The sequence below is a fragment of the Amphiura filiformis genome, chromosome 6 (genome assembly GCF_039555335.1).
Source record: "Amphiura filiformis chromosome 6, Afil_fr2py, whole genome shotgun sequence".
NCBI lineage: Eukaryota > Metazoa > Echinodermata > Ophiuroidea > Amphilepidida > Amphiuridae > Amphiura > Amphiura filiformis.
This window is the reverse complement of record NC_092633.1, coordinates 15210849-15223771: the sequence shown is the minus strand read 5'-3', so window position 1 is coordinate 15223771 and position 12923 is coordinate 15210849. Positions and strand designations below refer to the sequence as shown.

Below are 12923 nucleotides of genomic sequence, written 5' to 3'. Positions count from 1 at the left end.
ACCAATTGACCTAACATTAGCAAAGCACCTGTTCGTTTCCGGTATAGAGTTTTAAGCCAATCAGAGGAGTTCACCGAGCTGTGTTTAGCTCAGCGCCAACTTCCAACCAATCACAAGCTGAGGAAGTAACAGGTGTCTTGTGTCGCCAATTATTATTGCCGAAAATATCTATCGCAAAACCATAGATGATCTAAATACTTATTTAGATGATCTATGGTAAAACACGGGAAAACATTTCGCGATAAAGTCTCAAAGATTGGTGATAGGATGCTTTTGCAATTTCCACCGATAATTACGCTGAGTATATTTCAAAGAACCACCATTGGGATGAGGCTAACACTTTTTTGTTCATATATGTACCATCTATATAGGCCTAAAGGAAAGATAATCGAATTATCATAATTCTATCAGTCCTTAAGCCAGAAAAGGCAATAAGGCATATTACAGCGAGAAAAGAATCAGCTATCTCCAGATGTCAACATCTCAGGTTTAATGGGTGTATCAGGCCCAGTAGGAAGCTAGGACTTTTTTTAGAGGGGGAGGGGGACAAGTTTCGGGGGGGAAATTGGACAAAAGATGGGCTTAAATTTTTTTAACAGGCCTAACAATTTTAAGTGTCAGGCGACCAGCATCCGGGGGGAGGAGGAGAGGGGGAATACTTCTCACATGGGAGCAGCTGCCCCTTGGCTACGCCACTGATCGGGTCACTCATTTAAAAATGTCCATAATTTGTCACTCCCATTTGAGACATCAACAAACTGAATCTTGGGCATAATTAATTGTAGGATGGTTCGTATTTTATTTCTTTATTGTCATGTCAAAATTTCTTTGCTAGAATGACAAAAAGGGTATAGTTTTCAGTATAACCAAACTGTGTTATTAAATAGTCCACCTTCACGGTGTTTTTTTAAATAATCACAATTTCGCAGGAGTTGTTGTTTTTTACGGCGGAAACAATAATAAATTCACATAAATCTAAATTTGAATGATCAAATCTAACACAAAGGCAGCCATTTATGACCATCCTAATTATTACCACAATTATTCTAATAATCATTGACTATTTAAAAATAGTCAATGTCAATACACAACATAATATAGCCACCCTTGGCTAAATTGTAAGTTTTTGTTTTATAATGGCAAATTATTATTTTTGTCCATCTCTACTGATATTTTCTGCATTTGTCTGTTGACTATCAGCCCCGTTGCTGGATTTAGTTGCTGCATTTGGTTTGGTACGTGTGAAGTCTTTTTTCTTGATACTTCTACTAGCTTTGTTTTTTAGTGCTTCATAGGTCAAAGGTTGCAGTTCATCGGCAGAGGACGGTACATCTTCGCCTGGAAGTTCTTCCCTAAGAAGACGAATTTGGATAGAAAAGACAACAGGAAAAAGGCTCATTTCAACATTTTGAAAAAATTCACAAGCGGCCCTCAATACAAGTATATATGCCTACATAAATTATGTCTGTATAATGATCCACATGTATCAGTGGATCCCCTACGCCCCTCCGCACGTTCTGTGAAGGGAAGGGCGCAGAAGATCCATTGGTGGATCACGGTATTACATGGATCTTTTATATCCCTCCTCCTTGATATTACATGGATCTTATCCAAAATTACACATTTTGTCACAAAGAGGTATTGAAGAATTTAAAAAGTCATATCTAGGTCCTTTGCCTTTTACGACAGTGGTATGGCGGTGTAGTCGAGGGACAGTGGGATGTAATAATACCCGAGGGCTGAAATCGGTACCATCCATCTCTTCATAGACACACAGCATCTAAAGATGAAGGAGAGGATCATGGTCTTGAGAGAACCCCCGTCCTGATATGGGAGTCTTTTTGGGAGACGATGACGTCATCTGTCAATCCACTCCTCTTTCTGGTAATACGGGTGTTGCTAAAATGAAGAACGCGATAAACACATTTTGGACATAAAAGCGTGTGTTATTTTGTGTGTGTTTTCTTTTCCAATAGGAGATAAAACCTTAAATAAAACATTCGTTTGAGGTTCAAAAGTTTTTGTGAAAGTCTTCGTTCTTTGTTGTTGCGTTCTATGTTTTAGCAACGCCTCCCGTTTACGTAGTAGCACTTACTCGGTAAGGCAAGGGGGTACAATGCTGATGGCTGCAATCGGTTTAGGACGTAGTTTAGCAATGACGACACTGCCTTGAGGTTTGGGTGGAGGCGGGTTCTCGGCCTTGCGCTTCCTGAATTCCTACAGAAAATAAACGAGAAAATAGAAAGTTATAGCTTAGCTGAAAACCAAAACGCAGTGTAGATTTTTATTTTGCTCAAACATTGGGCCGTTATAAAAAAAATCCACAAGCCTCTGCACACTTTACATAAAAACTACATCAGGTTCTGATTTCCTATCATAACTTCCCGTGTTTGGTTGAAATGCAAGTCCCATTGATTACCCCGGCATAGGGTCAACTCCTTGTTGCAAGAAACAGATCAGCATAGCCTGATTCACCTCCTGTTTGTCTAAATGTCGGGCTATATAAAGGGTATATATAAAACTTTTTCATAACATTCAAAACATTTTTTGATAACTTACTGCAAATATTCATGCTATATAAGTGTTGACAAAACATTTGGCACATGTTTGCAAAAAACATTTTACAATTACATTTTGACAATATTTGTAAAATGTTGTTGTAGAGTGTTTTCATACAAAACGTTCTGAAACGTTTTCATGACCTGTTTAAAGTGTTTTAAAAACGTTTTGTGTTTGCTGGGATACATATTTATTATGTCCACTCAAACAAGCGCGGTCTTTCTTTTTGTTAGTACTTGGTTACCTTTAGTTGCAGGAAATTCTGAATCATAAGCAGCTCGTTGGTGATGCACTCAATCTGACCGAGATACATCATGACATTCTGATCACTAATACTGGGTGCGGATCCAAGTTGCTCATCGATTATAGATCGATCACAATTTAATCGTCGAAATACGCCTTCAATTGCAGTACAAATATGATCCAGAAGTTTGTTGGTTCCTTTAATTTCTTCTCAAGGTGATCAGCTTGACGCGTGGTGCGGGTATTTTGAACCTAAGAGGTGAAAAGAAAACCAGGAACCAATATAACACAACTTAGTTTGAAGTTGAACACAATAAAGTTTTCAAAGAATTACGTTGAAAAGGAAGAAATGGTTAAACATGATACCAGCATAACCAATAAGGTCTTCATTCACATGCACTCCCTTCCTCCCTTTAAAGAATTTTCTTTGGAATAAGTAATGACAACATTTGATAATTACTGACTAATTTCGCTGGTCTGTACCTCTTACAGATGCCATCTAATGAAGATCGTATTAAACGTTAATCCGTAAGCAGGAAAGATAACATCCATTAAATTCAATTACAAAGCGATATGCGGTATCGCTGAAAACGGAGAGACAACGGGTCAATCTGAACTTTCTCAGTTTAAAAAAGGAAGGTGTATATTCACACCAAACACAAAAGTATATGGCCGCCTCCTCCCCCGCCGTCTCTTCGAGCTCCCTCTCTCCTCTCTCTCCCCTCCCTCCCTCTTTTCCATCTAGGCCCTATATCTTTTCTTATTACACGTAATACCTACTTCCAACGTTTTCATGATATCCTGTCTTGTCTTGTCTAATGCTAATCCTTGCTTCTGAAATTCCTGGATGTCGTTATTCAATGTTTTGATTTCTTCCTGCGTCATCAACGTTTCATCATTTAACTCATTCACATAGTTAAAGAGTGCAAAGTTCACATCTTCCTTCTGTATGAAGTTGTGTACAAGATGGTCCAGGTCGTTGTCGCGTGACGTTGTCTTCAGACGTTCAAAGACTTTCTCATAATGTTCAATTTCTTCAGAATGACCATGTTCTCTCTCTTTGTCCTCTGCCAAAATGATTGTACATTATAAATGTTTGTAGTTTAGTCCGTTAGTTTCAAAACCTTTCTGTTGCATAACTACGCGACATAACAACTTTGACTTCTCATACCTTCTTTGTAATTTGATTAACACACTTGCACTAGTGATAGCTATACAGAGAAGGTGTAGAATCAGGGTTGCCAAAACTTTTTAGCCCAAGTCGCGGGTATTAGCCGTGAAATGTCGCCCAAATAGCCAAAAAATCGCCCAAAATTTTAAAGTCGATTTAGGGGTTCTACACCCCCGTTTTATTTTGAAATTTTTGGAAAATGCTGAAATAAATTCTAAAAAATAACAAAAACTGAAAAAACTGAAAAAAAAATAAAATAAAAAAAAGTGGAAGAAAAATTTAAAGTCGATTTGAGGGGGTTCTAGACCCCCTTTATTTTGGAATTTTTGGGAAAAGCTGAAATAAATGATAAAAAACTAACAAAAAATAAAAAAGTTAAAAAAAAAAAAAAAAATTAAAAGACGGCTCAGGGGGTTCTACACCTTTCTTTCTATTTTTTAATGCTGAAAAAAATTGATTTTCAGGCCTACTGTAAGAAAACTTTATTTGTGAATTTTTGTGGAAATATTGAAATAAATTATAAACTAACAAAACTGAAAAAAAAATGTAAGGAAAATAAAAAAAAGTTGACTTTTGACGGGGTTCTGCACTACCTTTTTAATTTTTGGGAAATGCTGAAACAAATTATAAACAAACAAACAAAAATTATTTAAAAAAATGAGAGGAAAAAAGCACATTTATTATTATAAACATGCCATTCATTACAATATATATACCTACAAAAATTTGCCTTCAGCTGAGTGATAACAACATGTGCATGGACTATTTTTAATCAAACCCAAAATACCCAGGCCCGACTGTCCATGGATAATGACTGGTACTTATTTTAATTTTTGACATGTTCGGCATGATTTGTAGGCCAACAGTTATATTGTCTTCGCTTTTGATCATCATGCCGTTTGTGCAGTAGATGTTTGCAAATTTTTATTCAAAAGAACCGCCAACGGAAAAAAAACTTATGTTGAAGGAGGTTTGTGCAGTAGATGTTTGCACATTTTTATTCAAAAGAACCGCCAACGGAAAAAAAACTTATGTTGAAGGAGAAACTTGGCACCCCGCAGCGCTGACACTAATAAGTTATACTTAAAAGTCGTCTTAAGCCCCCGCTTAAGCCACTTGTGAATATTTAGATGGGAATATTCTAAGGATAATCCTCCAGCTCAAGTGGTCTTTAGCAACAAGATGTGATGCGATTAACCAGCCCCCTCCCTGTGCGTGCCATTGTCATGGGAAGCACACTTACCACAGAGTGTTTTGTAACTTTTGTTTATTGAATTTAGTTGTTGGTGCTTTTGTTGAATGATCATTTTGTTGAATGGCAATCATGATCAACAAAATGAGTTTTGAAGTCGGCTTTGTCACAATTCGCCCAACATTTAATACATTTCGCGGGTGAGATTTTCAAAGTAGCCCAAATGTCGCGAAATCGCGGGAGCACTTTCTTTGTCGCGGGACGGAAGTCGAAAATCGCCCAATTGGGCGACCAAATCGCGGGTTTGGCAACCCTGGTAGATTAGAACCTTTGTGTTTTCGCTTTCGCAAGTGAAATGCAAATTCGTTTGTTGATAGTTTAATTTGATATACATAAGTCAATGAGATGTGAGACAGACTGGGGTTCAAACTTTTTTCGACGTCGAATTTTGCTATTCAATCCATTTCCATTCTATTTCTAGTAATCATGGTAATGTTCATCTTATCTATCGATAATATATTTCCATAACAGATATTAATTTGACGTCAACTATAATTGATTTGCCATCAACAAACATTAGTTGGAAACTATTGGAGTTGAAACAAATTGGATAACGAATAGTTTTATGGTTGCATCGATATTCGACGCCGAATACATGAGTATCGGCACTTTTACTCAATTGGGACACGAACTATTAAAGAAAATGCTGTAAACATACAAGCGAATTTGCTTAAAACTGAGATTCGTCTCAGGCTTAACATATCCACATCCTGATGCCGTGAAACCGAAGTAGGCCCAGTATAATGGTGTCAAGCTTTTTGCATAAGTCAACTTCAAGCTATTCATTGAAAGATCTTTTACACTGTAGGACCTAACATCCAATCTGATCTCTTTTACGCAGTTTTGTTCATCACGATGATGGGAAATTTGATATCATTCCTACCTCTTTTCTTTCGCTTAGCAGCTTCTATTGCCTTGACTTCGGTCCGTTCTTGTGCCTTGGTGGACATGAATGCTTTCAGCTTCTGTTCATGGTCAATGATTCGCTTCAACTCTTTCAGTTCAAGATTGTACTGAGTTTGATCCTTCTCGCTTCGCTCACGAAGTGCTGCCATCTTGGCTTGAGCTTCGTCTCTATGGTCAAATTACAGGAATGCAATTGTCTTGAAGTTGATGTCAAAGTTATTATCGGGATGTCCCGTTTTGTTGCAAGATTTCCTTTTTACATTTCTCATCTTCTTTCCATTTCTTTCTCTTTACTTCTGTTCATTTCGTATTTGTAACCACCACTACCACCACCACCATCATCATCATCATCATCATCATCATCATCATCATCATCATCATCATCATCATCATCATCATCATCATCATCATCATCATCATCATCATCATCATCATCATCATCATCATCATCATCATCATCATCCTCCTCATCCTCATCATCCTCATCCTCATCATCCTCATCATTCTCATCATCCTCATCATCATCATTTTCATTTTCATGTTCACCATCTTCTTTTTCATCTTCTTTTTCTTCTTTATTGTCATCATCATCGACATCATCAACATCATCATCATCAACATCTTCATCATCAACATCTTCATCATCTTCTTCTCATTTCATTATTCCATTTGGTCTCATTTATTGTTTTTAATAAACAGGATAAAAGAACGTTATATTTACCTTGTATCATAAGCCGATGTTGACTCTTCAATTACCATACTGATTTCTTGTTTAAGATCATTCTGCTCTCTGCTGAGCTTTTTGTATAACTTATCATATATCGCTCTCTCACGTCTCAAATGATCAATGCGTTCTCGAAGCTCCGAGTTGTCTGTCAGTGCCGAATTAAATCCCACGATGGTCTGAATTTAGGAGAATTCATAGCATTTTAGTTGGATAATAATCTTAGTTTTTAAATATTTTTATAATGTTTATTTGATCTTGAAAACTTGATTAGCTGCGCTTTAAAAGCCTCATTGCATCTGTTAAGTAGTTTGTGTATGATGTATATGATGGATAATTACCTCGCAATGCAACCCGACAAGATGAAGTTATAGTTGAGATAACTTGTCTGCGTGGAGCCTTTTCGCTATTTTCGTTGTTTTCTTTTGTTGCCTTTGTTTAGATGTTGTTTGTATGTTTAATGTTTGTTTTTTGTTTGTTTGTTTTCACGTGTTTTGTTGTGCACTGCTCATGCTAACACACAAACAGATCTGCAGCGCATTCTAGCGTCATTTAATGTCAGACCATAAGGACGAACCCAAGAAAAGTAAACGTCTGTCAAAGTCAACTCAATAAACTTGTAATAATTATTACCTTATCAAGCCTGTTTTCCAGGACCCGGATCTTCTTTTGTGTTGACACATGCCGAATACTGTCCACCTGGTAGCCTCCAATGGATTTATGTTGTTCCTGGACCTTCCTTTCCAAGTTCAGCAACTGTTATTAGATGTACGGCAAAATGAAAAATACTGATGTTGATAACATTTCCATGTTTGGTTGTTTCATAAAAATCTCACAATTAAATATTGTAATACTAGACTTCGCGGTTCTCGGGTCGGGCGGTTCTCGTGATAGGCCTATTTCAAATCACACAACACCCATTACTTATATACCTGCTCTGACCATTTTACTAAGAAATGCGTCTCTCAATGATCAAGATCAAAACTTGACACAACTTTATCAACTCTGTTTGTTTTGTAGCTGTGATGCTTACTTAGGTAATCGGAAACGTGAACGCAGTTATAGGCCTTACCCATACCATAACTGATTATTTTTATGCTAATCATTCTGGGGACCCCGGAAATAATCATGTTGTGCTGAAATAGGCCTATATGCATGTGTTCCGTATTGAAATATGTGTTGAAAATAGGCCTATTAGTCCGATGAGATGCACCTGTTAGTCACACTGTAATGTTTTCCGATGATCAAGACCCAACTTGACTCAACTCTGTTTTATAGGTGTGATGCTTACTTTGGTAGTTCGGTAGGCCTACCCATAATCTGGAAACCCATCATTCGCCTCTTCCATGCCCTGCCCTGTTACTAAAGTAATGAAATCAATCGCGAATTATTGGTCCGATGAGATGCACCTGTTAGTCACACTGTAATGCTTTTCCGATGCTCGCACTGTACTCTGCGCACACTCCCGTTGATACTCCGCGATAGCGCACCGCGAGCACCCGATAGTGCACCGCGTGAACGCGAACCGCGCGGAAGCGAACGCGATAGCGCGCGGACGGACGGACGGACGGACACTCTGTAAATACTATTAAGATATCTTTCAAAATGTGACCCAATTTTGCAAGTTTGTGAAAAAAACTAAATTACAGCACCTGACCAAATCTGGTGTATGTGGTGATCCATATACCTCAGAAAAATATTGAAACGTTGAAAGAGTGCAACAAGGCGCAAAAAATATCACCATCATTCGACTAGCCTGAGCAAACCAGCTATTAGCTTTGTAGGAGGGATTAGGTTAAGAGAAATATATAATTTTACTTCAAAAATTGCATTAATTTATTTGTAAATCGGTCACTTACCTCTTGATCAAGTTGTTTCGATGCATCTAATTCTTCCTCAAGTTCTTTCTGATGTTCACGGTAAGTTTGCAATAAATGCTGGATGGTCTTGGTATTTCCCTTATCCATACTGATATTTCGCAGACTCTTGGCTAAAGCCAAGTCAATATCCACCTCGCCATTTTCACGATGAAGTGCATCGATATGGGTCCTTAGATTTAGAAAAGGAAAAATATAATATCATTTGAAAATGTGAAAAAAGGTCCAGGCAAAAGTATTCGGCATCTTTGACTTCAGTTCAGGGACATGAATAGGCCCTGGGAATAGGCCTGTCATGCTTTAAGAAAACATATTAGTCGGTAAATCAAACAAAATCACGATCTGTGCTGATTTTGTATCAACCCACCCAGCAATCAGGCGTAAATTCATCGAATAGAAGTACGAGTCACTTGGTCCTGACGAGCCTCGAACCCGCGATCATGTGGTGAAAAGACGAGGGCGATAGTGCATAAACTAAATGAGGACTTCCCTGGACAAATTACGTTATACTCTACACAGCGTACCCCGTGTGTGCAATTTAGGCCTATATCCTAGTTATAATGAGGCATCACACCAATATGGTTCTGGTCTATGACACTAACAAACTTATCACCAGTATCATCTTCATCATCGTTATCTTCCAAACTGGGCAGAAGACCTTCGCTGGAGTATACTCGCACATAAGTTGTGGTGCATTCAAGTAAGTACAGATAAAGAAAGACTGGTGCTGATCCAAAAACTATATTAGAAGGTGTAGGCCTATGTGCAGCTAAAAAGTAGAGATGACTGGAAAGTTGTAGGTGAAGACGCCATACGGAGACGCATGGAGACGCTATACACTCTGGACTTGAAGACGTCTAGGGTTGGTGACTTAACAACTTCCTGGGGCAATGAATTCCTCTGGTGGTGGTGCTTGAGCTCAGCTGGCTGTTAGGAATGAGATGGTTGACAATTTGATGCATCGTGGACTTGTTGTGAATTTGGAGACGGCTCTTCGGTGTTAACACCTAGGTTTCATTATCATTGAGGCATAGGACTTTTTATTTTTTCGGAGAAGAGCAGGTAGGGCAACTACTTGATTATATTTCTACATGTTCATACTACATATTCTGAAAATTTTAGAAAATTCGCACGAGTCCGTTTTTTTTAAATCACATTTTTGTTCCTAAAATGGGGGTTATATGTTGTAAAGATTCCCACGGTAAAAGCTCCCCCTCCTCATAAGGCACATCCTCGTGCCTATAGTCCTTGAAACAAGGTCTATACTCATTCAGCCTGCATTTACGAATTCCTAAACTCTTTCCAATGGGTGGGTCTGCCTGGTGTTAGGAAACATCAGGCATGCAGATCCCACCGCTGCCCCCATTTTGTCACAAACCGCCCATGTATGGATATATCCATCAGGTGTAAATTCATCGAAGAATCGTGCGCTATCTGATTCTCCGTGTCATTGGGGTCCTGCTGAACCTTGTTGACCAAAAGAGAACTTCACCGTTTGGTCTAGTATGACACGAACGCACTTATGACTCGGTGACAGTCTCACTTGCCTGCAACATCACTTGATTTCAACATCGTGAGCATAGGCGGAGCGGCAGATCCCGGGGGGACAATATTTTACCAGGGGGTGGTCCATACAAATGATACAATCATCCTCCTCCCCATGTTCACGCCTGTGTTGGTTTCTGACCAAATTAACCTCATTTTGGACCATTTTAGCCCCAAAAGTATCAATTTTTTGCGCGCTTCGCGCGTAGGCCTATGTATTCAACTTTTGCACCATATTTCACCATTTTAAGCTTCAATATGGCAAAAATTTTCGCGCGCATTTGGTACCATAAACGTATTTGGCCGCCAAAAGGTGCTGGATTCACTATAGTAGGCCTACATACTTAAAGACATTTTTCCAACCCCATCCCCCCATGTCAAAAAGAAATCTACGCCACTGATCTTGAGCACAATATTTGAGACAACAGGTATAGAGTTTTGATTTGGCGAAACTCGAAATCATACTTTGCCACTTCTTATCACATAAAAATAATAAATCTTACTTTTGTTTCCGAATGAGGTTCCTTGCCTCCTCAAAGTAACTCTTTCGATGTCCTTCAACGATACGGTACTGTCGTTGCAGCCGAAACAATTCATCCTCGGCAGCCCGCTGGTCACTCTCAAGTGCACTACACGTCTCCTCACGTCGCATTGCTGGTTGAGGCATTTTCGATTTTTTTTTGGTGTCTGTTAAATATTTGTAATTTTGGATACAAAAGTGGCTGAAACGAAAGAAATTAAACAATTGTCATCTTAAAGGGGGTAACCTGATTGAAAATCTCATCCCCAACTTTACCTCATCAAAATGATGATTTTGGTATCAGATGAAAGCTCATACTTTTCTCATAAACATATTGAAATTTGGCGTTCCAAATCGGTGTATTTCCGAAGAAATCATCAAAAAACTGCCTAATTACTTAGTCTCAGTTTTTTGATGATATCTTCGAAAATACACTGAGTTGGAACTTCTAATTTCAATATGTTTTATGAGAAAAATAAGGCCTTTCACTTGAAATCAATATATTACATGATCATGATGATATCATTAATAAAATCACTGTAGACTACCAATATCACACTGTATAAATGTCGGTAATTCCAGTAGGAATTAGTCACATTTACAAAAAACGTTTACATATTCTTTTTTGCATGAGGGCTTGAAAGGGATGACATTTTATGTTATACGTAAGTTTTAAAGAATTTGATTTTCCAAATATATCAGGTCACCTTCCTTTAAGTCGCCGATGAACTATAATAATGACATGACGTTGACATTAATTGTTACGACCATTGCTTGTGCCAACCATATTTTAGTCAACAAAATTCTGCTATCATATTTTATTGGAATAAAAGTTTATAGCCAGAATATTTTTGATACAATTATTGCTCATGAATTTAATACAATCAAAGCTTTGTTGAAGTAACTTACCTTCGCTCTGTCCTCTGCTTATCTGCTTTGTCAAAGCAATGCAGTTTGGTGCTTTGTGTTGACTTTGTTGTGCAGACAACGATACACCAGTTGTATCTGGGTAACAAGCAGCGCGCGTTTAGCACTGGCGTGTACGCACATGGTGCGCACTTTTATGATGCATCAACGCAACGTGTATGCGCGCGCCTCGGTTATGGCAGGCCGACGTGGCCATGAGTAAATTTGACATTAACGAAAATAAAATTGGTTTATTTCGTTACGGTAGTTTGTTAAAACCAAGTTCTTTAGCTTTTTGTAGGTTAATACAGGTGCATAACAACAATAGTTTCCCGGGAGGTAAAATTTTAGTTTTTCGAAATTTTAAGCTATTTTAGCCCAAAATCAAGGTGAAATTTGATGTTAATACCGGGGCACTTTGCAATTTTATTCTAGGCCTATTTTTGCCCCAAATCAAGGGGTTTAAGAGGCACAGAGCAAGGCAAATTTCTACCCGGTAATATGCCTATAATGGAGATGACTAGCCCAGTAAAACAGTCTGATGGTCACTTTGACCACTAGCACGCATATCTGCACGTCCAGCTAGTCCGCTGACCGAAAATTGGGGAGTAGGGGAACATCCGTCGACGTAGATTGGGGGAGCGGCAAAATGCCCCCTTGACAAAAATTAAAGAGAAAAGTGCCACCCCCTGATAAAAAATGGAAGAGAAAATTGAGAAGGCAAAGGAAAAGATAAGGGCAAGGAGCCCGTTTCCCACCAAAATTCACCCCGATCATGGGCAAAAATAGTTTAAAATACCAAAGTCTTTTTGGAAGCTCGAAGACTTTACTTATACAATCTGTCTAAAGAAAACCGGTATATCCCACCGATAATACCGAGTCAAGATAATGCATTACAACCATTGAATTATTTTCGTCTTTCCTGGCAGTGTCATATATTAGGGGGGAGGCCTGATGCAAAACAATTTCATCGCAAAAATTTGTCGCCCCCCCTTTACAGACCTCAAAAATTTCAGGCCCCTCCCTTTTTTTGACATGAAAATTATGGGTCAACCCCATTGAAAAGCATATAAACTAAATTTTCCAGGAAAATTTGTGGTCATTTTTTCAGGCCCCCCCCTTAGGAGAGTGAAAACTTTTCAGGGCCCCACTTGTTGCATCAGGCCCCCCTAACAAGTGTTTGTGAAGGGTCCCTAAATGACGAGTGTATATATACAGAA

At 38.5% G+C, this 12923-nt stretch overlaps 1 protein-coding gene across 1 annotated transcript; it reads right to left on the bottom strand.

Annotated features, from left to right (window-relative positions):
* Nucleotides 1-1147: 1147 nt before the first annotated feature.
* LOC140154368 (coiled-coil domain-containing protein 63-like) lies at nucleotides 1148-10995 on the bottom strand. The gene is given in 10 exon segments (XM_072176935.1): nucleotides 1148-1352; nucleotides 2096-2217; nucleotides 2804-3000; nucleotides 3003-3054; nucleotides 3583-3869; nucleotides 6109-6299; nucleotides 6853-7034; nucleotides 7489-7611; nucleotides 8715-8904; nucleotides 10781-10995. Coding segments are annotated over 10 exon segments (1713 nt in total). The 5' UTR covers nucleotides 10945-10995.
* Nucleotides 10996-12923: the final 1928 nt, after the last annotated feature.